This window comes from Papio anubis, chromosome 12 (genome assembly GCF_008728515.1).
Source record: "Papio anubis isolate 15944 chromosome 12, Panubis1.0, whole genome shotgun sequence".
In the NCBI taxonomy this organism is placed as follows: domain Eukaryota; kingdom Metazoa; phylum Chordata; class Mammalia; order Primates; family Cercopithecidae; genus Papio; species Papio anubis.
The window spans coordinates 122,713,497-122,738,495 of NC_044987.1; the positions used below are offsets into that span (position 1 = coordinate 122,713,497).

The 24,999-nt window shown below is 47.8% G+C and overlaps 1 protein-coding gene and 1 pseudogene across 2 annotated transcripts in view; both read right to left on the reverse strand.

The window, feature by feature from the left end:
- Positions 1-24,999, reverse strand: part of LOC101016499 (adaptor related protein complex 2 subunit alpha 2) — a 71,077-nt gene extending 46,078 nt beyond the window's left edge. For both annotated transcript variants that reach the window (XM_031653844.1, XM_031653845.1), the window contains exon 1: positions 24,725-24,999. In XM_031653844.1, coding sequence (XP_031509704.1) covers positions 24,725-24,791 — 67 coding nt within the window. In that variant the 5' untranslated portion in view covers positions 24,792-24,999. The remainder of the gene's footprint in view (positions 1-24,724) is intronic.
- On the reverse strand, positions 1,962-2,062 carry LOC116269861 (annotated as a pseudogene).

The following is a 24,999-nucleotide window of genomic DNA, read 5'->3' on the forward strand; positions in this document are numbered from 1 at the left end:
GCCAACATGGAGAAACCCCATCTGTACAAAAAACACAAAAATCAGCTGGGCATGGTGGTACAGGCCTGTGGCCCCATCTACTCAGGAGGTTGAGGCAGGAGAATCGCATGAACCTGGGAGGCGGAGGTTGCAGTGAACCAAGATCACGCCACTGCACTCCAGCCTGGCAACAAAGCAAGACTCTGCCTAAAAAAAAAAATTCCAAAGTCACAAAAACTTACTATTTTTTTTTTAGTAGAAGTCTCATGGCTCTTACAGTTGGGTTTATGATCCATTTGGAGTTATTTCTTGTGCATAGTGTAAGGTAGGAGTCCATTTACATACTTTTACATGTAGATCCATCATCCCAGCACCATTTGTTCAAAAGACTATTCTTTTCCCCCACCACTGAATTGTCTTGGCACTCCTGCTGAAAATCAATTCACCAAAAATGTAAAGGTTTACTACTGCACTCTCAATGTTATCTCAGTATCTATGTATCTGTCCTTATACTAGTACCTTACTATCTTAACCATTTGTGTATTAAGTTTTAATTCTCCAATCCTGTTCTTTTTTGCATCTATGGAGATGACCAGGTATTTTTTTTATTAATGTAAGTATTACATTGACTGATTTTCAGATGTTAAACCAACCTTGCATTCCTGGGACAATTCTCACTTGAATCTGGTATATAACCCTTTTTTTCTTTTTTTGAGACAAAGTCTCGCTCTGTCACCCAGGCTGGAGTACAGTGCCATGATCTCGGCTCACTGCAACCTCCACCTCCCGAGTTCAAGCGCTTCTCCTGACTCAGCCTCCCGAGTAGCTGGGACTACAGGCACACGCCACCACGCCCAGCTAATTTTTGTATTTTTAGTAGAGACAGGGTTTCACCATGTTGGCCAGGCTGGTCTCCACCTCCTGACCTCATGATCCACCTACCTTGGCCTCCCAAAGTACTGGGATTACAGGTGTGAGCCACCAAGCCTGGCCTGTATAATCCTTTTTATATGCTGTTGCTGGATTCAACTGGCTAGCAGTTGGTTGAAGATTCTTGTTTCTATATTCATGATAATAGTCTGTAATATTCCTTTCTTGTCATGTCTTTGTCTAGTTTTGATCTCAGCATAACACTGGCCTTATGGAATGGGTTAAATATTCCCTCCTATTTTTCCAAAGAGTTTGTAAAGGACTGGTATTAATTATTTTCTTGAGATAGAGTCTCACTCCATCATCCAGGCTGGAGTGCAGTGACGCAATCCTGGCTCACTGCAACCTCCACCTCTCGGTTTCAAGCGATTCTCCTGCCTCAGCCTCCAGAGTGGCTGGGACTACAGGCACACCACCACACTCAGCTAATTTTTGTATTTTTAGTAGAGATGGGGTTTCACCATGCTGGCCAGGCTGGTCTTGAACTCCTGACCTCAAATGATCACCCATATCGGCCTCCCAAACTGCTGGGATAACAGGCGTGAGCCACTGCACCCAACCAGGGCTGGTATTAATTATTTAAGTGTTTAGTAGAACTCAAATAATGACAAGCTCAGTAACCAGGATTTTTCTAGAGAAGCCACCTGTCCCAGAGCTTATTGTTGTGACAAGTTTTTTTTTGTTGTTTTTTGGTTTTTGGGTTTTCTTTTGAGATGGAGTTTCACTCTTGTTGCCCAGGCTTGAACACAATGACGCGATCTCGGCTCACTACAATACCCACCTCCTGGGTTCAAGAGATTCTCCTGCCTCAGCCTCCCAAGTAGCTGGGATTACAAACGTGCACCACCATGCCTAGGTAATTTTGTATTTTTAGCAGAGACAGGGCTTCACCAAATTGGCCAGGCTGGTCTAGAACTCTTGACCTCAAGTGATCCGAGTGACTCGGCCTCCCAAAGTGCTGGGATTACAGGCGTGAGCCACTGCGCCCGGCCGTGAAAAGTTTGTAAATTATTAATTCAATCTAATTACTTATTATAAGTCTATTTGGGTTTTCTTTAATGGAATGCTTCACAAATCTGTGTGTCCTTCTCACACAGGGGCCATGCTAATCTCTGCACTGTTCCAATTTTAGCATATGTGCTGCCAAAGTGACCAACTATTCAGATTTTCTATTTCTTCTTGAGTTAGCTTCAGTCACGACTTTCTAGGAATTTGTCCACTTCAACTAAGTTATCTAGTATTTTGTCACACAATTATTCATGGAATTCTCTTACAATCATTTTTATTTCTGTAAGGTGAATAATAATCTCCCCTCTCATTCCTGCTTTCAGCAATCTGAGTCTTCTTTTTATCTCAGTCAGTCTCACTAAGTTTGTCAATTTTGATGATCTTTTCAAATAAACCATCTTTGCTCTCATCTTTGTTATGTTCGTCCTTCTCCTTGCTTTAGGTTTTACTCGTGCTTTTCCTGGTGGCTTAAGGTGAAATAGTAGGCTAATGATTTCAGATCTGTCTTTTTTAATGTAGGTATTTACAGTTATAAATTTCCCCAAGCCCTGCTATCACTGCAGTGTCTAATTTTTGGAATGCCGTGTTTTTATTCACATTTATCTCCAAGTGTCTTTTTAAGAGACAATGTCTTGCTTTGTCACCCAGGATGGAATGCGGTGGCGTGATCATAGCTCACTGTGGCCTCAAACTCCCAGGGTAAACAATCCTCCTGTCTCAGTCTCCCACGTAACTGGGCCCTAAGGGCACACCTCTAGGCCTGGCTAATTTTTTTATTTTTAGTAGAGATGGGGTTTTGCCATGTTGCCTAGGCTGGTCTCGAACTCCCAACCTAAAGTGATCTGCCCACTTATATATATATAAGGGAGGTCGTCCTCTGTTTATTTTGTTTACCTGGAACTATCTTAATTTCCTTTTTTTTTTTTGTGACAGGATCTCGCTCTGTTCGCCCAGGCTGGAGTAGTGCAGTGGCACAATCTTGGCTCACTGCAACCTCCGCCTCCCAAGTTCAAGCAATTCTTGTGACTCAGCCTCCTGAGTAGCTGGAATTAAAGGCGTGTGCCATCATGCCTGGCTAATTTTTGTATTTTTAGTAGAGACGGGGTTTCACCATGTTGGCCAGGCTGGTCCCGAACTCTCGACCTCAGATGATCCACCCACCTTGGTCTCCCAAAGTGCTGGGATTACAGGCGTGGGCCACCGCGCCCGGCCAGTTTCTCTATTTTCAAAGGATAGTTTTGCTGGACACAGAATTCTCAACTGACAGTCTCTTTCAGAAACAGGATTTTCCCACTGAGCTAGCTTGTCTGATGGCAAGCTCAGTAAATGGGACAGGTCCGAGAGTGACATGCTCTGCAGCCGGGACTTGCTGAGGAGCTCCAGCCTTGATGTGTCCCCTCCAGTGGCTGCCAGGCTGCTGGCTTTCCCAGCTACCATGGTAATAAGGCAGCTGGTTTCCATGGTTACGACGGAGCTGGGGAGAGGAGAATGGGAGGAGGTTGAGTTAGAGGTTCCACGGTTGTTCACAGATAAATGCTCCTAAGAGTGTCACAACCTTTCGTTAATTTTGAGTTCCTACAGTTGATTTTGACCATTTTTGCCAGTGCTTTCACTGCTTTTATGAAGGACTGGATTACAGAGGCCTCACTCCACCATTCTGGGTAAGTGGCATTTCTGATGCAGACTCAAAGCTGTCACGAATAAAGAGTGTTTAGCACACCTGCCTCTGTTGATTCTGTTTTCTAAACCTCCACACGTCACTCCTACCTTTCCACTCCAGATCCTCGCTACCTCCTCTGGACCAAAGCAATCGATCTTTTCCTAACTGGCTTTCCTGCCTGTAAGCCTCATTAAAACCCATCCTCTATATCCAAAATGACCATTCTTTTCCTTTTCTTTTCTAATTTTCTGTAGAGATAAGGTCTCACTAAGCTGCCCACACTGGTCTTGAACTCCTGAACTCAAAAGTGATTCTGCAGCTTAGGTCTCCCAAAGTGCTGGGATTACAGGCCTGAGCCACCGTGCCTGGCCTCAAAATGACTATTCCACTAGCAAAACAGAAATTGAGGCTGGGTGCATTGGCTCACACCTGTAATCCCAGCACTTTGGGAGGCCGAGGCAGGCAGATTACCTGAGGTCACCCATTCAAGACCAGCCTGCCCAACATGGTGAAACCCCATTTCTACTAAAAATACAAAAATTAGCCGGGCGTGGTGGCAGGCACCTATAATCCCAGCTACTCGAGAGGCTGAGGCAGGAGAATTGCTTGAACCCAGGAGGTGGAGGTTGCAGTGAGCTGAGATCATACCACTGCACTCCAGCCTGGGTGACAAGGGAGAGATTCCATCTCAAAAAAAATTTTAAAAATTGAGTGTCATTCCCCTGCTTAAAATACTTAAATAGCCCACATCCTAGACAGGAGGTCCCTACCATCTGGTTTTGGCCTGCCTCTCCCACCTTGGTCTCCAGCCACATTCCTGTGCCCCACTAGGCCCTACCCATGCTAGGAATCCCCCTCAATGTATTGCACATGTCCTGCTGCTGCTCCTGCCTCTCTGCAGTGTGGCACACGGTACTGCCCACCTTTTCCAAACCATCCCCCACATCCCATCAGCCTAGCAAGACCAGAGCCAAGCATCACCCCTGCATTCCACGCCTGACCTCTCCTAAGCTGTTCACCCCTCATACCATTTACCACTCTGCATTACATAGGCCTGAGCTACTCGAGGACAGTCAGTGTTTAGCATTCTAGTAACAGCCATCATCTTTAAAAAGCTCTACAAAAGGCCCTACTCCACCTGTCCCCCACCTCCCTTCTCTCCTAACCTAACCCCTTACTGCCTTTCCGCCCAGGATTGCTGTCCTAAAGCCACATGGGCCTCCTGCTGTTTCTTCTGTGCAGCTGTCATCCTCCCCCACAAAGGCCTCTGCACTTACTACTCCTCCCTCTGCCAAGACGCCCTCCCCACTGACTTGTACATGTCCACCGCCTCACTAGCTCCAGGTCCTTGCTCAACTGCTGCCTTCACAGCAGGGCCGGTCCTGATCATTCTACTTAAAATTGAACACCTGTACCTCATTTACCCAACCATCTTCCCTCCTTATTATTTCTCTGTTGTGTTTATCATCTCCTAACATCCCACTAAACTCTGTTTTTCTTCTTGATCTCTACCCACTAGAATGTAAGCTCCATGTGAACATGGAGTTGTTTTACTCCCTGCCACAGTCCCAGAATCCTGGGAAGTACCTGGCATTGTAGCAGGCACTCAATAAATACTTGGTAAGAATAAATGCCCTGCAGACAGCAGGTACCCAATAATAGCACCACATCTGAGTACTCATAATGCACCAAAAACTGCCCCAAGAGCTTCTGAGCAATAGAGCTGGAAAACAACCAGCATTTCCTGAGCGACGGGATCACCAGAGATGCTATGTCAATCTCTACAGCATCCTCTCCTTCGGGGCCCCCATCACATCCATCCTGACTGTCGACCTGTCCACTTTTCCTCCAAACAAGTGCTCTATTCTGGTCATTTCAGTTGCCACCTGCATCTCCAGTCGGGATTCTTGCAGCTTTCACCTTCCACTCCTCACCTCCAACCTACTTTCCACAGAGAAGCTGGCATCAAGGGAGGAGACCACCTCTCATATTGTCTTATACCCAACTTCTGCTTCCAAAGAAGAAGAAGTAAAAACTAAAAGGCAGAAATGAAATCCACGAGCACACAGCCCAGTGCCACACCCTGGGCCTGGTAGTTAAAGATCCACCCCAACCTAATCGGTTATATTATCTATAGATTACAGACATTGTATAGAAAAGCACTGTGAAAATCCCTATCCTGTTCTGTTCCGTTCTAATTACTGGTGCATGCAGCCCCCAGTCACGTACCCCCTGCTCACGCAACCGATCACGGCCCTCTCACGCACACCCCCTTAAAGTTGTGAGCCCTTAAAAGGCACAGGAAATGCTCACTCGGGGAGTTCGGTTGTTGGAAGACGTGAGTCTTGCCAAAGCTGCCGGATGAATAAAGCTCTTCCTTCTTTAACTGGGTGTCTGAGGGGTTTTGTCTGTGGCTTGTCCTGATACTGCGTAATAGTCTCATATAATTACATCAGACCTGTCACTCACTCGCTTTCCTTCGGCAGCTTCCTACAAGGCACCTAGGATAAAATCAGACTCATGCCAGAGCCTTCAAGGCCCAGCACGTTCTGGCCTCCCCCAGCAATCCGGCTTATATCAGCTCCTCTCCTTGCTCACTGAGTTCCGACGGTACAGCCTCTCAGATCCTGAAATATAACAAGATCTCCACCACCTCAAGCCCTTCTCCCCTCCAAGCTGGGACAAGGCTGGTCCCAGGCAGCTTCAGGACCCAGCTGAAATGTCACTTCCACAGAGAGGTCTTTCAGGAACACCTAACCTAAGGGAGTCTCCTTTTATCATCCACCATGATAAACTGCCTCGGCGTCACACAATATGACCACATAACAAACCTGCACATGTACCCCGGAATCTAAAGTAAAGGCTGAAATTCTTTTTTAAAGCCATCAAAAAATACATAAGAAAAAACATTTCAGTTCAGGGTTTAAACAAATCTCTTGGAAAAGTCAAGTATTCAAACTCCACTGGACTGACCCATCATTACCAATGACAGAATCTACTGACTAAACTACTGAGAGAAACGACAGAATCTACCAACTAAACTACTGAGAGAAATGACACAATCTACCGACTAAACTACCAAGAGAAACAACACAATCTACTGACTAAACTACCGAGAGAAACGACGGAATCTACCGACTAAACTACTGAGAGAAATGACGGAATTTACAACTAAACTACTGAGAGAAACGACGGAATCTACGACTAAACTACTGAGAGAAACGACGGAATCTACAACTAAACTACTGAGAGAAATGACACAATCTACAGACTAAACTACTGAGAGAAATGACACAACCTACCAACTAAACTACTGAGATAAATGACGGAATCTACCGACTAAACTACTGAGAGAAATGACACAATCTACAGACTAAACTACTGAGAGAAATGACACAATCTACCGACTAAACTACTGAGAGAAATGACAGAATCTACAGACTAAACTACCGAGAGAAACGACGGAATCTACAGACTAAACTACCGAGAGAAATGATGGAATCTACAGACTAAACTACCGAGAGAAATGACGGAATCTACAGACTAAACTACCGAGAGAAATGATGGAATCTACAGACTAAACCATGAGAAACCATGAATCTTCACCGACTAAACCATCGAGAAACGACGGAATTCAATATCAAACCACCTAGAGAGAAATCCATTTGGACCTAATGACTAAACTAATGAGAAATCCATCGAATTCCAATGACTAAACCACGAGAACCATCGAATCTAATCGATCAAACCATCGAGAGAAATCCATCGAATCACCTAATTAAACTACCCAGAGAAATCCACGAATCCACCGACTAAACTAATGAGAGAACGACGGAATCTACCCAATTAAACTACCGAGAGAGAAATCCATCGAATCTACCCAATTAAATCGAGAAACCATTTGAATCTACCGACTAAAGTCCATCGAGAGAAACCATCATCCTGAATTCACCACCAAACCAATGAGAGAACGACGAATCCAATTTACTAAACCACCGAGAGAAACTAATGAATCTACTTAATTAAAACTAATGAGAGAAACTAATTTATTCAATGCACTAAACTACCTATATAGAAACTTAATGAATCTACTAATTAAACTACTGAGAGAAACTAATTTGAATCTACTTAATTAAAACTACTGAGAGGTTCTGACGAATCTACTGACTAAACTACTGAGAGAAATTTCCATTTACTATATTCTATTACCATCAAGAAACAAAGGTCAGTCGGTCAAAGGCCCCATGCTTTTCCTTTGATTTCTGGGTTTCAGAGCACTACAGACTAATACCATATGTAGATTTGCAAAGAATACACTGCACTGTTCATTCCCTTGAACAGGGAACAAGGTCCTTCCTACTTGCTTACTTCAGATAAGGAATAAATGCCGAGTCACCATTCTATTTAAATGAATAGAATTTTAAATTCTATTTAAAATTCCACTTAGAAATACATACCACACAAGCTCTTAGAACCACCTGCCCAAATTTGATTAAAAGTCAGGTATTATTACTTCAATAAGCATGAGAGGCCGGGCATGGTGGCTCATGCCTGTAATCCCACCACTTTGGGAGGCCAAGGTAGGCAGATCACTTGAAGTCAGGAGTTCAACACCAGCCTAGCCACATGGCAAAAACCCTAATGCCTACTAAAAAATACAAAATTAGCCGGGCTGCAGGTGGTACACGCCTGTAGTCCCAGCTACTCAGGAGGCTGAGGTGGAGAATCATCAACCCGAGTAGTGAGGCTGCAGTGAGCCAAAATCACGCCACTGCACTCCAGCCTGGGCCAGGAGTGAGACTCATCTCAAAAAAAAAAAAAAGAATAAGAAAGCGGCCACATGCAGTGACTCATGCCTGTAACCTCAGCACTTTGGGAGGCTGAGGCAAGAGAATCACTTGAGGCCAGGAGTCCAGGACCAGCCTGGGCAACATAGTAAGACCCCATCTCTAAAAAAAATAAAAATTACATAAAGTCAAATTATTCCTCCCCAAGGCCTTCTCTCAGGCAGTGATAAACCAAGAGTATATCACAAGTCATAAATGGGGGCAGGGGCATGTGTGTAGAAACAATCAGTCATCAAGGACTGATAAAGTTATCACAATAGAGTTATAGATAGATAGATAACAATAGAGTTATCACAATCCTGGACACTGCCAAGCAATGGTCAAGCAGTAACTGACTCAGCCACGGATAGCAAGCTGCACCCCAGCTACCTGCAGGAGAGAAGACAAGTAAGAAGCAAACCGTCTCCAACAGAGAATCCGAAAAGGCTTGGGAATGAAAGGAACCTCAGGAGACCGATGTCAGGAGGATGGGCCTCAAGTCTGTACAGGGAGCAGCAGATGCCTTCCATGAGACCCTGTGGCCAGGCAGGCCCCTCGGCCCCCATCTCAGCAAGACAAGCTGGAAAGGTGAGAACACAGAAGCTCTGAGCTCCACTAAGTGTGGAGCAAGGGGTCCTGTGAGAGCAGCACAGCGCAGTGACAGGCTCCCCGAGGGTGAGATACCCCATCCCAGAATAATGGCAGCCGGACTCACAACACCCACCTGCTCACCAAGCAAGAGAAGAGAGTCGTGAGCCCTCTGGAAGAACTGAACTAGCATTCAGGCTCCCCCTCAGACCTCACCCTGCAGCGAAGGCTGCTGCCAAAGCCCTTCAGGTGAGCAGGTACCAGTAAACATGAGTGGACAGCCACTGGCCACCAAGCACAAAGTGAGAGCTCAGAACCTCACAGCACGGGCCAGAGACTAAACAAACCTACACAAAAGGCATTCAAAGCAATGAGACAATGTACAGAAGGAAATGCCAAAGGAAACACCTTTGCACAGACGAGATAAAACACAGCTTGAAGAAACAGATGCCACCAAAAAAGGGGCACTTGGGTCATAAGAAAGCTCTCAAGCTATAAAAGTGACAGCGGAAATTAAAAATGCAAAAGAAGGGCTACGGGACAAACTTGAGAGTCGTGGAAACAGAACACGAGAGACAGAAAGGCAGGAAAATCTACACTAAGAGGTATAATTTTAACTATCACAGAAAAATACTGAGAAAAGAGAAAGTGAAATGAAACAGAAGAGGTTAGCAAAGAAATATAACAAGAATATTTTCCACTAGCCCAAAAGACATGAGTTTCTAGACTGAATAAGGCCACCAAATGCCACACTTGGGCAGATCGTCTTAAAATTTCAGACACTGGCCGGCGCAGCGGCTCATGGCTATAATCCCAGCACATTGGGAAGCCAAGGCGGGAGGATCACTTAAGGTAAGGAGTTCAAGACCAGCCTGGTCAACATGGCAAAACCCCATCTCTACAAAAAAACACAAAAATTAGCTGGGCAGGTGGCACACGCCTGTAGTTCCAGTTACTCAGGAGGCTGAGGCAGGAGAATCGCTTGAACCCGGGAGGCAGAGGTTACAGTGAGCCGCGATCGGGCCGCTGCACTCCAGCCTGGGAGACTGAGAGACAGTCTGAGACTTAAAAAAAAAAAAAAAAAGGTAGCAAAACAAAAGGTAGCAAAACAAAAGGCAATGGTTAACTCTTTAAAAAATTAAAAATTGAACCAAAAGTTGAACTGGTATTTTCGGCTGAGAACAGTATTTTCAGACATCAATCGCTAAAATATTACACATATAATGAAAAGTACAAGAGAAGAGAAACTTGAGTAAGAGTTAAAGACTCACCTTCTATAGTAAGGCATCAATAAATAGGCCAGGCACAGTGGCCCATGCCTGTAATCCCAGCACTTTGGGGAGGCCGAGGCAGGCAGATTGCTTGAGGTCAGGGGTTCAAGACCAGCCTGGTCAACATGGGTGAAACCCCGCCTCTACTAAAAATGCAAAAAGTAGCCAGGAGTGGTGGCAGGCTGCCTGTATAAGCCCAGCTACCTTGTGAGGCTGAGGCAGGAGAATCACTTGAACCTAAGAGGCAGAGGTTGCAGGACCCGAGATCTCCACCACTGCACTCCAGCCTGGGCTTACAAGAGCCAAACCCGGCTCAAAAAAGGTCAGTAAGTATCGACTAAATGGGGAAAGAACCCCCATAAATAGTAGTAGGAACACGCGAATTTAGACTTAACAAGCAATCATTTTTAAAGTAAATTTTAAGAATAAACAGCTATAAAATGAAAATAATTGACTCAGTTTAGAAATGTGGGCAAGGTGGTTGGGCTGGCTCACGCTTCTGCAATCCCAACACTTTGGGATGCTACAAGGGCAGATCATGAGGTCAGGAGATCGACCATCCTAAACACGGTGAAACCCCATCTCTACCAAAAATACAAAAAAAACTTAGCCAGGCATGGTGGCGAGCCCTGTGGTCCTGTAGCTTCTCGGAGGCTGAGGCAGGAGAATGGCATGAACCTGGTATGGAGCTTAGCAGACGCCGGGCCAGCACTCAGCTTCCAGACAGATGACTCCGGCTCCCAAAGTGAAATGTGGGCAAGGGAAGGGACAATGTTTTATAATTAACTTCTTAAACTATATTCTTTTTTTTTTTTTGAGACAGAGTCTTGCTCTGTTGCTGCAGCTGGAGCGCAATGGTGCAATCTTGGCTCACTGCAACCTCCACCTCCCAGGTTCCAGCGATTCTCCCAAGTAGCTGGGACTACAGGTACCCGCCATCACACTCGGGGAATTTTTGTATTTTTAGTAGGCCCATATTGGCCAGGCTGGTCTCAAACTCCTGACCTCGCGGATCCACCCACCTCGCCTCCCAAAGTGCTGGGATTACAGGCGTGAGCCACCGCCAGCCTAAACCATATTCTTTAACCTTTTAATCTTTAAAACATTTAAGTTAAGGATGCTCTGTGGCCAAGAAAATCACAAAAAAATGAATGCTATTGGGAAGACCTGCCCAGTTACTTCCTATTAACTAAAAATAAACATATCAACATTTTCGTGGAACAGACTAGAAGCAAAGGAGCCTATAAAAACACACAAACATTTGAGAATACAGCGACTTTGCATCGCAAGGAGAAAAAAGCGTTACCTCATAAATGTTCTGGCACATATTTGGTAATCTATGTGAGGAATGATGGAGACCCATCCCACAAGAAAATAAACTACAAGGGGTTAACGGGATAAAAATAAGTTCAAAAGCTTTAAAACCTCAGTATTGTAGAGGGGTTTGGTGGGGACTTCAGGCGACAGGAGAAGCCACAGGGAGGGTCGGTGCAGCCAAGTCAGCATCCGTAAGGAAAGGCCGGCCTTCCCAAGGCTGCAACCAGCCAGCACACACGCCGCAATCTGGTGTGAGAGGCCCCAACAGACAGCCTACCTGTCACCATCGGCCAAAGTAACGCCCCAGTGACTCCTCAAATACAAAGGGGCACAGAGAAGTCACAGGAAAGACAGACCAACACACAGGCGTTTGTTTCTTGTTTTTAAATGAGACTGCTCCCTCCAGGCAGAAGCATAACCTGGTGCTCAAGGCAACAGAGTAAAGGCTAAGCGGGCAGGCCTCTCCGGCAACTGACGAGTCCAACTTCCAGCTCTGCTCGAGTTCCGCGGACTCAGGCTAACTTACAACCTCTCTATGCCACAGTTTCCTTATCTGTAAATAAGTACAGACAGTCTCCAATTTGTGATGGTGCAACTTCGCGAATTTTTGACTTTACAATGGCAGGAAGCAATACGCATTTGGTAGAAATCGCATTTGGCCGGGCGCTGTGGCTCAAGCCTGTAATCTCCAGCACTTTAGAGGCCGAGACGGCAGATCACGAGGTCAGGAGATCGAGACCATCCTGGCTAACACAGTGAAAACCCCGTCTCTACTAAAAAATACAAAAAACTTTAGTCAAGGAGGTGGCAGGCGCCTGTAGTCCGAAAGCCACTCGGGAGGCTGAGGCAGGAGAATGGCTTGAATCGGGAGTAGCGGAGCTTGCAGTGAGCTGAGATCCCGCCACTGCACTCCAGCTCTGGTGATAGATGGTGACTGGCCTCAAAAAAAAAAAAAAAAAAGAAATCGACGTTAAGTACTCATACGCATCACCTTATTTTCCACTTTCAGTACAACATTCAATCAATTACCTGAGATATTCAATACTTTTTTATACACAAGGTTTGTGTTAGATGGTTTTGCCCAACCGTAGGCTAATGTGAATTTGCTGGTGTTTTGAGACAGGGTCACCATCCTGTCACTCCCAGGCTGCTAATGTGCAAACATGGCTCATCAGCCTCAACCTCCTGGGCTCAAGAGATCCCTCCCACCTCAGCCTCCCAAAGTGCTGGAATTACAGGCACGAACCACCTTGCCTGGCCCCAAAAGTGAACTTTTAAAAGGTACCATTCGAAGTGTGCTTTGAGAAGATGGCAGAGATCTGGCATGCGCTCACTGCACTGAAGGCCTCTTTCTGGAGACTGACAATGGTGTTGCGCTGTGGTCAATGGTAAATAACAACAGGCCGGGCACGGTGGCGCACACCTGTAATCCCAGCACTCTGGGAAGCCAAGGCGGGCAGATCACCTAAGGTGGGGAGTTCGAGACCAGCCTGGCCAACACAGTGAAACCCCCCGTCTCTACTAAAGATCCAAAAATTCGGCAGGCGTAGTGGTGGGCGCCTGTAATCCCAGCTACTTGGGTGGCTGAGGCAGGAGAATCACTTGAACCCAGAGGCAGAGGCTGCAGTGAGCTGAGATCGCACCACTGCACTCCAGCTTGGGCAACAGAGACTCCATCTCAATAAATAAATAAATAAATATAAACACATTAAATACAAATAAGCGAAACTCCCTTGAGCAGAGGGAAGAGTCTCAGGAAAGCGGAGGGAAGAACCCCTGCTGGAGCACAGGGCCCAGCAGCCGGAGGAAAATCCACATCAAACAACGGCCTCAAGAAGCATTCAGAGAAGACACTGCCTTGGGTGAGGCAAAACTAGCCCCAGACTACAGACTGAGCGGTGCAGCCTTGCAGGAATCACACTGTTCCCAAAGAACTCAGTTTCATCCCAGAACCAAGCCCAAGAATATTACAAGAAACACAAAAATATTCTGCTCCTAGAAGATGAAATTCACAATGTCAAGCATCTAATAATAAACCAGCCGGGCGTGGTGGCTCACACCTGTAATTCTAGCACTTTGGGAGGCTGAGGCAGGTGGATTGCTCAAGCCTAGGAGTTCGTTATCAGCCTGGGCTACAAAGCAAGACCCTATCTCTACAAAAAAGTTTTTTAAAAATTGGCCGGGCGCGGTGGCTCAAGCCTGTCATCCCAGCACTTTGGGAGGCCGAGACGGACGGATCATGAGGTCAGGAGATCGAGACCATCCTGGCTAACACGGTGAAACCCCGTCTCTACTTAAAAATACAAAAAACTAGCCGGGCGCAGTGGTGGGCACCTGTAGTCCCAGCTACTCAGGAGGCTGAGGCCGGAGAATGGCGTAAACCCAGGAGGCGGAGCTTGCAGTGAGCTGAGATCGCGCCACCGTACTCCAGCCTGGGCGGCAGAGCGAGACTCCGTCTCAAAAAAATAAATAAATAAATAAATAAATAAATAAATAAATAAATAAAAATTAGCCAGGTGTGTGGTCCCAGCCACTCAAGAAGCTGAGGCAAGAGGGTTACCTGAGCCCAGGAAGTCAAGGCTGAAGTAAACTATGATTGCAGCATTGCACTCCAGCCTGGGCAATGGGAATGAGACCCTGTCAATAAATAATTTATTTATTTAAAAAATTAGCCAGGCGAGGTGGCACATCCTATAGTCCCAGTCACTCAAGAGGCTGAGGTGGGAGGACTGCTTGAGTCCAGGAAGCAGAGGCTGCAGTGAACTATGATCACACCACCACACTCCAGCCTGGGCGACAGCAAGACCCTATCTCTTTTTTTAAAAAAAAAAAAAAAAAGGAATAGGCCAGGCGCGGTGGCTCACACCTGTAATTCCCAGTACTTTGGGAGACCAGCCTGGCCAACATGGCGAAACCCTGTCTCTACTAAAAACACAAAACTGGACGGGCACAGTGGCTCATGCCTGTAATCCCAGAACTTTGAGAGGCCAAGGTGGGTGGATTGCTTGAGGTCAGGAGTTTGAGAACAGCCTGGCCAAAATGGTGAAACCCCCATCTCTACCTAATACAAAAATTAGCTGGCATGGTGGCACACACCTGTAATCCCAGCTACTCAGGAAGCTGAGGCAGGAGAATCACTTGAACCCAGGAGATGAAGGTTTCAGTGAGCCGAGATCGCGCCACTGCACTCCAGCCTGGGAGACAGAGTGAGACTCCTTCTCAAAAAAAAAAAAAAAACTTAGGCCAGGTGCAGCAGCTCACGCCTGTAATCCCAGCACTTTGGGAGGCCAAGGCAGGTGGATTGCTTGAGGTCAGGAGTTCAAGAACAGCCTGGCCAACATGGTGAAACCCCATCTCTACCCAAATACAAAAATTAGCTGGGCATGGTGGTGCATGCCTGTAATCCCACCTACTAGGGAGGCTGAGCTAGGAGAACTGCTTGAACCCAGGAGGCGGAAGTTGTAGTGAGCCAAGATCGTGCCACTGCACTCTAGCCTGGGCGACACAGCGAGACTCCGTCCCAAAAAAAAAAAAAAAAAGGCCAGGCACAGTGGCTCACACCTATAATTCCAGCACTTTGGGAGATCAAGGCAGGTAGATCACTTGAGGTCAGGAGTTCAAGATCAGCCTGGCCAACAGGGTGAAACCCCATCTCTACTAATAATACAAAAATTAGCCAGCCGTGGTGGTGCACTCCTGTAATCCCAGCTACTCCACAGGCTGAGGCTGGAGAAATGCCTGAACCCAGGAGACAGAGGCTGCAGTTAGCCAAGATCATGTCACTGTACTCCAGCCTGGGTGAGAGAACGACATTCCGTCTCCAAAAAAAAAAAAAAAAGAAAGATGTACTTGCTATTTAAGCTACGTTACATGAAACATGAAGGCAGTCCACAGAAAAAGCAAAACACAAATCCTAACACAGTGCCGCCTGCCCCAAGGAGCTCAAAGTTCTTTACATATGCTAAGTAATCCGCATTACACCCTTGTGCTGCCATCAGAGGGATTTTAAAGGTAAGAAAAACACCCCACAATGCAAAACAAAAGCCAGGCAACACATGTTGGCTGTTGGTCTCTATACTTTTTATTTATTTACTTTTTTTTTTTGAGATGGAGTCTGGCTCTGTCGCCCAGGCTGGAGTGCAGTGGTGCGATCTCCACTCACTTCAAGCTCCGCCTCCCGGGTTCACACCATTCTCCTGCCTCAGCCTCCCGAGCAGCTGGGACTAGCTACTCGCCCGCCACCACACCTGGCTAATTTTTTTTGTATTTTCAGTAGAGACGGGGTTTCACTGTGTTAGCCAGGATGGTCTCAATCTCTTGACCTCAGTATCCGCCGGCCTCGGCCTCCCAAAGTGCTGGGATTACAGGCTTGAGCCACCACGCCCGGCCTGGTCTCTATACTTTTAAGCAAACCGGCAGACAGACACCAAAGCTTAGGGTGGCTGAGAAGAAAGGTAAATGGGAGTGTCTTGAAGTCAAGCACAGAGATGAATGCAAGCCGGGCATGGTGGCTCAAGCCTGTAATCCCAGCACTTTGGGAGGCCGAGACGGGTGGATCACAAGGTCAGGAGATCGAGACCATACTGGCTAACCCGGTGAAACCCCGTTTCTACTAAAAAATACAAAAAACTAGCCGGGCGAGGTGGCGGGCGCCTGTAATCCCAGCTACTCGGAGGCTGAGGCAGAAGAAGGGCGTAAACTCGGGAGGCGGAGCTTGCAGTGAGCTGAGATCCGGCCACTGCACTCCAGCCTGGGCGACAGAGCGAGACTCCGTCTCAAAAAAAAAAACAGAGATGAACACAAAACCATCACAACTCGGAGTCTGGATTTCAGGCAAAGACGAAGACTCCAGGCTCTTGACAGGGCTGCAATTTGAAAAGGTGGGAAAGGGCGGGGCGCAGTGGCTCACACCTATAAATCCCAGCACTCTGGGAGGCTGACGGGGGAGGATCACTTGAGCCACAGAGTTCAAGACCATCCTGGGCAACATAGTGAGACCCTGTCTCTAAATTTTAAAAACAAAAATAAATATAAAAAATTTAAAAGTGGAAAACAAAGGAGAGCAGAATCAGGATCTGACCCAAACCTCCCCTCCCCGGCTAGAAGTGTTGTTCCTAAGAACACACCCGGCAGGAGGTCTGCCGCTGGACCTGGAGTCTCCTGAGGTATGGGGTGGCGGGGCTAAGGGAGGTACACGGGGCAGAAAGAACCTAGCAGGGAAGTCAGGACTTGGGGACACACGGCAGCTGTGGGCACAGCACCCCTCCTAAAATCCTGCAGCGCCTACCAGCCCCTCAGCCCACCCCTGTACCCTGTGCTCCTGCCACCTTCCCAGCCTGCAGAAGCCCTGATACCCCCAACCATTCCCACACTCCAATCACCAGGTAAATGCTGGCTCCAAAAGGCAACAAATGTTTAAAATCAAGAATCAACTGAACAGAAGATACAAGTTCCCCTCCGCCAACAATGTTTCAGGAAAAAGCGTGCAAAGATGGCAGAAGTGATGTCTGAATGCAGAAGGGTGGTTCCAAGCTCCCTGTGTCTCTCGGGTCATCCCCGCTCCTGAGGTGCCCACAAGTCACTGGAACTCGCCTCTCCCGCCCTGGTGCTGGGCATCTCACTGCCTCACACTCTTCTTGGTCCTCTTCCCAATTCAAGTCTCCAGGGCACTATTTTACAACAGGGCTGCTTCCTACTCACATGTTATTTCTTCTGTGCGTCTTGCCCAGACCCTTACAACCCTGTCCCAAGCAAAGAGCTCATCTCACCACACAGCTTCAGCCCCCACTTCTACATGGGAACACCCACCTCAACCTATCCCGCCCACCCAGAAATTCTCTCGTGACAAAACTGCACGTACTGCTTTTCAAGACGTTTCAACCAGCTCAACTTTTAAGCCAAAGTCAGGAAGGTTCTGAAGAAGGAACATGCTGCCAGAATCAGCAAATGTGGTCTTCTAATCTGAGACATCATGTGGCCTGGTAAAAACTGTTCATTTCTGGGGTTTTGTTTGTTTTTTGTTTTTGAGACAGAGTCTTACTTTGTCACCCCAGCTATAGTGCAGTGGCACAATCTTGGCTCACTGCAACCTCCACCTCCCAGATTCAAGCGATTCTCCTGCCTCAGCCTCCCAGGTAGCCGGGACTACAGGCACGCGCCACCACACCTGGCTGATTTTGTATTTTTAGTAGAGATGTGTTTTTCCACGTTGCTCAGGCTGGTCTCAAACTCCTGACCCCAGGAGACCCAACCACCTCGGCCTCCCAAAGTGCTGCGATTACAAGCGTGAGCCACAGCACCCGGCCTATTTGATTTTTTTAAGAGCCACGGAAACGCCATTTAATCCTTCAATGACAGCCTTTCCAGGAACTCTTCGACTACAAAACCCTGACACAGACTGCTACCAAAAGTAACTGAGTGTAAGTCATTTTAAGAGGAAAGAGAAGTAATAATAAGTATCTGGCACAAAGTATGTTCATCACCAGGACACTTCAACTTGTCATAAAAGAAAGTGATCCCGACCTTCAGAGCAGCCAGATTGGAAACACTGCGAAGAGAACCAGGATGTCCCAGAAGCAGCGACCACCACCTTGGCAAGAAAAATCCAACCTGAGCAAAGACTTCCTTCCTCCTCTCCACAGCCACCATGACACACTTCCTACACTGGTTTCTAAGGAACACCAATTATGCAGAAGCATGCAAAAGAAGACATGCAAGAAGAGCATTCTTTTCTAAAAGTCAGCACTTTTTAGGAATGTACAGTCAAAAGGACAAAATGAGCTTTTAACTGTGAAGGTTATTTAAGAAATGCAAAAGCAGACTGACCAACTCTGATTCTGATCTTCACTCCCATGCACGAAGATCAGTACAACTTTATGTTTTTTACACTGAAGTTTAAGCAGAGTTTAAAATTTAGTGTTCAGTTTCTCCATATCTAATTTATGACTCCATAACTGGAATTCCATGAACAAATAAAATCTTTTTAACTTTAGTCACGCTGAAACACAATTCAAAGGTATCTAATTTCAAGAAAGTTAACAGAAATGGCTGGGCACAGTGGCTCACGCCTGTAATCCCAGCACTTTGGGAGGTCGAGGCAGGCGGATCACTTGAGGCCAGGAGTTTGAGACCAGCCTGATCAACTTGGTGAAACCACGTCTCCACAAAAATTAGCTGGGCGTGGTGGCAGGCACCTGCAGTCCCAGCTACTCAGGAGGCTGAGGCACAAGAATCACTTGAACTCGGGAGGCGGAGGCTGCACTCCAGCCTGGGTGACAGAGCGAGACTCTGTCTCAAAAAAAAAAGAAAAAAAAGAACAAGAAATGGAAGGGACCGAGTTTTATGCCAACTACAGTGAGCAGAGCACTGATAATTATTCTAATTTATCGTGAAACCTGCAGCAAAACTGCACCACTTTCTTCAAGAGCATGGAAATTCATTTTTGCCATCTTGCTAATAACATCTCTCCATCTGTTTCCCCTTCATGTGAGGACCTGGGTGGATTAAAGAAAACGCCTCCAAGCACTTGCACCACACCAGCACCACATGCAGGGAAAGAAAAACGGTCATTTCCTGCCTGAAGCTGTGTTCCTGGCAAACTGACCGGGCTCACAAGGATTATCACTTCTTCCCTTTCCTCACAGTCCTGACTGGCAGTCAATTCTCAGAGCCTGACAACATTTCAGCAGTGTTGTGTCTCTCCAACAACATTCTAGTGTCAGCATGTCAACAGCAATGCATAAAGACATGCATTAACTAAGCCAGATACGACTCTCCTCTGCAGATATGTCATTTGTGAAAAAACAAACGAAAGTTCCAAAATAACTGAATAAATAGCAAATAACTATTGTCTTGTTTTCCCAATTTCAGCAGTTATTTTGTTTTCTTGGTATCTTCTGCTCAAATACAATGCCAATCAATGCACCAGCCTGAATGGACCTCGATGGGACTGCACTGACAGAAAAAAAAAAGCCAATCTCAAAAGATCACGTATGATGTGATTCCATTTATATGACATCCTTGAGATCACAAAATTACAGAGATGGAGAACAGATTAGTCTCAGGAGCGTGGCTATAAAGGGTAGCTTTGTGATGATGGTACAGTTCTGTATCTTGAGTGAGATAGGGGGTCACACAAAGCTACAGGTGCTAAAACTGTATAGAACCACATACACACACACGTGCACGTAGATCTAATGAAATCTGAATAAGCCTGGTGGTGTGTACCAGCGTCCGTGTCCCGGTGTTGAAAACGTCCTGTAGTTATGCAAGATGTCCACATTAAGAAAGGTAGGGCGCCAGGCACAGTGGCTCACGCCTATAATCCCAGCACTTTGGGAAGCCAAGGTGGGCGGATCATAAGGTCAGGAGTTCAAGACCAGCCTGACCAACATGGTGAAACTCCATCTCTACTAAAAATACAAAATTTAGCCAGGTGTGTTGGTGTTCGCCTGTAATCCCAGCTACTCAAAAGGCTGAGGCAGGAGAATCACTTGAACCCAGGAGACAGAGGTTGCAGTGAGCTGCTGAGATCATGCCACTGCACCCCAGCCTGGGCAACAGAGCAAGACTCCGTCCCCAAAAAAAAAAAAAAAAAGAAAGAAAGGTAGAGTGAAGAATGCCAGGGATCTCCCTGTCCATTTTCTGCAACTTCCTGTAAAGCTGTAATTATTTCAAACTAAAGATTCTAAAACTTGGACTAAATAAAAGGACTAGGATTTTTTAATGCCAATTTTTAAAAAAAGAAACAGTTTATTAACTTTCACACGCTGAACTCATACTGAGAAAATGCAGTGGTCGCTGGGTTGAAGTCAATCAGAAATTCGGATGAAGTTAATTTTAGGAGATATTAAGTTAGTTCACTACCTGAGCCACAAAAGCTACAACTTTGAGGGGCAGAGCTTGGCACGAGGCCCCTTTTCAAATCCTGGAGCATGTTCGTTGCTGCCTCTGCTAAGAGGAGTAACGCCCCAAGCCAGTCTGCTGGGAGTGGGTTACTCGAAGTGAAAATACAGCATCCTTAGCTCATGTGTCCACGTGCTCCCTGTCCACTCCCTCAGATACTTGGCACAGGGCTTTTCTTTTTTTTTTTTTTGAGACGGAGTCTCACTCTGTCACCCAGGCTGGAGTGCAACGGCACGATCTTGGCTCACTGCAAGCTCCACCTCCGGGGTTCAAGCGATTCTTCCGCCTCAGCCTCCCGGGTAGCTGGGACTACAGGCGCCCACCACCACACCCAGCTAATGTTTGCATTTTTGTGGAAAAGGGGTTTCACCATGTTGGCTAGGCTGGTCTTGAACTCCTGACCTCAGGTGATCCGCCCACCTCAGCCTCCCAAAGTGCTGGGATTACAGGTGTGAGCCACCGCGCCCGGCTGGCACTGGGTCTTGAAGGAGAAAAACTTTTTTTTGAGGCAGGGTCTCAGGGTCTCTCAATCTGTTGCTCAGGCTGCCCAGGCTGGAGTGCAGTGGCGCAATCCTAGCTCACTGCAGCTTCAACCTCCAGGGCTCAGACAATGCTCTCACCTCAGTCCACTGGGTAGCTGAGACCACAGGTGCGTGCCACCACACCTGGCTAATTCTTTTTTTTCTTTTGTAAAGATAGGGGTCTCACTATATTGCCCAGGCTAAAGAAGGAAAACTTAAGAAACTAGTCAGAAAGATGCAAATTTGGAGCTCAAACAGGCTTTAATGATATTTCAGCTCAAAATCCACCCCTTCAACTGTCAGCTGAGGAAACTGAGGCTCTGTGGCTAGTGGCCTCCACTCATGCAGCTTTAATGATATCTCAGCTCTAAATCCACCCCTTCAACTGTCCACTGTGGAAACTGAGGCTCCATGGCCAGTGGCCTCCACTCATGCAGCTGCTAAGAGGCAGAGTCAGGGTCAAGAGCCTTGGCTGTCAGCTCAGAGTCCTCTTTCCACAGGGCCCGACGACTACTATCATTCACCCTCACGAGAGGAAAACTGCACACAAAATCAGAGCTGGCCAGGGAAAGCGGAATCGGGGACCCCTCTGCCTGGGACATGGAGCTCAGGTTCAGATGAGCTCAAACCCTGGCTGGCCCTCCAATCCCATCTCCAGGCACCAGCTCACGTTAATTAATTCAATACATATATACATTAATTATTTGCTATTCCTCAAATACCTGGGTCTCCTGCCTGAATTGCCCATTGGACAAAACCAGCCCAAGAATCACCCTCCTTGTGAGGTCTTCTCTGGCTCGCTCATCTACCCATTCACTGGGTACAGCTCACATGCCAGACGCTCACCATGAGGAGAGCAGGAGCCATAATGTGATGAGCGAGACAGGGTGCCCACCTTGTAGAGCCCACCCTAGAGGGCAGCGGGGGAGATGCAGCCGCACGGGTGAAAAACAGCACCACAAGCTGAAGCCACTGCCCAGAGGGAGAACGGTGAGTACTGCAGCTGATGAGAGGCCACCCACCAGCAACGTCGCAAAAAGAATTCCGAGAAGGCGGCCGTATTAAAGAGACCTGGCTCCCCCAGCTAGGACGAAGCGCCCCTTCTTCTGCTAGCTCCTTCAGGGGAGGGGCTGTCTCATTCATCGGGATACATGAGTGGTTCTCCACGGAGGACAACTTAGCCCTAAGAGGACATCTGTCAATGCCTGGAGGCATTGTTCCTTATCGCAATGGAGGCATGTGGTGCTGCTATAAACATCCTACAAGGTACTCAATAGTCCCCCACAACAAAGGGTGATCCAGCCCCAAATGTCAGCTCTGCTGAGTTGAAGAAAGTCTAGTTTACACAGTCAAGTATTTATAGAGTACAGCAGTTTCCCCATATCCACAGGAATACGTTCCAAGGCCCTCAGTGGGTGCCTGAAACTTCATATAACACTAAATCCTATACAAGCTGCTTTTTTCCCACACATACCTAGGAAAAAGTTTAACTTACAGATTAGGCACAATAAGAGATTAGCAGCAGCCAATAATAAAAGAGAACTGTAATGATATCCTGTAATAAAAGTTACATGAATGTGGTCTCTTTAAATATCTTATTGTACTGTGCTCACCTATTTTCAGATCACAGGTGACCAGAGATAACTGAAACCTCAGAAGGTGAAACCACAAATAAGGGAGGACGGCTGTACTGCGCTCCCTGTGGTAGGCGCCATCCTGTCAAACGCAGGCCCTCGCACAGACAATATATCTAACAAGCGGGTGACTTGTTGTCTAAGGAAATGCCTTCCAATCTCATCGTCCTGCCTAACACAATTTTCCTCAAAAATGGAAGGACAGACATCGCAGCTAACTTAACAGTGCTCAGCCTTTGTCCCGAGGAGTCCCCTTAACAAATAATACACACACTTAGTTTTACAAAATGCATGTTAGTCTCATTACGTGACAAAGCAAGAGAAAAAATGCTACTCGTAAAAGTGCTGATCTGAGGCTGTGTTTCTAAGCCTTTTTTTTTTTTTTGACAAAGGTCTCACTCTGTCACCCAGGCTAGAGTACGGTGGCACGATCTCAGCTCACTGCAGCCTTGACCTCCTGGGCTCAAGTGATCTTGTCTCAGCCTCCCAAGTAGCTGGGACTATAGGTGTGTACACCAACACGCCCGGCTAATTTTCATGGTTTTTGTAGAGACAGGGTCTCATCACATTGCCCAGGCTGGTCTCAAACTTCTGGGCTCAAAAGATCCACCTGCCTTGGTCTCCCAAAGTGCTGGGACTACAGGTGTGAGCCACTGCACCCACCTCTATGCTTTTTTTTTTTTTTTTAAAGAGTAGGGGAAGGGTTAGATGGACTTCTACCCTTACACAGAGTGTAGGAGAATGACCATCCTCCTGATCCTCCACCCAGTCTAAGGAGATGAGAATTCAAAGGGAAGATCACAAAAACTCCTCAAAATATACACTAAAAATTATGAGGGTGCAGTGACTCACGCCAGTAAACCCAGCACTTTGGGAGGCCAAGGTAGGTGGATCACTTGAGCTCAGGAGTTCGAGACCAGCCTGGGCAACACAGCGAGACCCTCATCTCTACAAAAAACACGAAAATGGTGGTGGTGCACGCTTGTAGTCCCAGCGACTCTGGAGGCTGAGGTGGTAGGATCATTTGAGCTGGGAGGCTGGGTGGGCCGTGATGGCACTACTGCGCTCCAGCCTGGGCGCCAGAGCAAGACCCTGTCTCAAAAAAAACAAAAACAAAAAACCATGAAGTCAACTATTTGCTGGATAACAAGGAAAAAAATGAACACACCAGACAGGAAATCGGCTTTGTTTCAAGAGAAGGTTCTGCACACCAAAGTCAAATTAATTTGTGGACCGGTGCACCCACCCCGCCACCCTGCACATCCTTCTAACAGGCCAAGCCTTCCTGGCTTGTTTCACGGTTTGGTGTGGATTTTTTCCACCCCGAGGGGACACGCATGGGGTTGAGAACGAGGTCTGTGATTGGAGCAGCAGGCAGCCAGGCCATCCCACACCCCGACTGCTGACTGCCTGCTCGTGTCCAGATTCCCTCCGGGAATGAGTCATTTTAATCGTCGTGGGTGAGATCTAATCAGGGGATAATAAGCCGCCAGAACCCAGCTCACAAAGCTGTTTCCTAGGAAGACACCGATTTCCAGATTTCTGCTCCCAGAGCTAAAATCCACGCCGTTTTGGAAAATGCTGGGTTAAACGCTCCAGTACTAGAAAGACCGAGGTGACATCATACTGGGGAGGGGCGTCTTGGCCCGGAACCCCCTTGGCGGTGCCGCAGCCCCCCGCGCGGACCAGCAAACGGGAGTGAAGATGTGAATGAAGGACCGTACCCTAAACCACCAGACCCTGCACCCCTAAACCCTGGACCCCCTACCCCGCACCCCAGACCCAGGGCCCCGCTCTGCATCCTGGCCCGCACCTCCAGACCCGATACCCCAAGACCCTGAGCGCAGTCCGCACCCCCAAACTCTGGACCCCCACCCCGCACCCTGGCTCGCACTCCCAGACCCGGTACCCCAAGACCCCGAGCGCCGCCCGCACCCTCAGGCCCCGGGCCCCGCCCGCATCGCAGCCTGCACCCCCGCCTCGAGCCCCCGCCCCGGACCTCCGCTCCCAGACCCCGTCTCCGCCTGCGGCCCCAGCCACAGCCCCGGCCCCGCGCCCCGCGCCCCGCGCCGCCCCCGCCACTCACAGTTGCGGATATCGGAGATGAAGACGGCCAGGCCCCGCATCCCGTCCCCCTTGGACACGGCTGGCATCTTCCGGCGCTCGGGAGCGGCCTCCGCTGGCGGGCCTGGGCGGAGAAGCGCTGGGAGCGGGAAGCGGGGAGCACGGTCGCCTTCAGTGCCGCGGACAAGCCGCCGGGGAGCCGCCTAACCACCGCCGCCTCAGGCTCCCAGCGCCGCTTTCTGGGCCGCCGCGCGCGCGCACGCACGACGCCCGCACTAGCACGCACGCGCACGCACG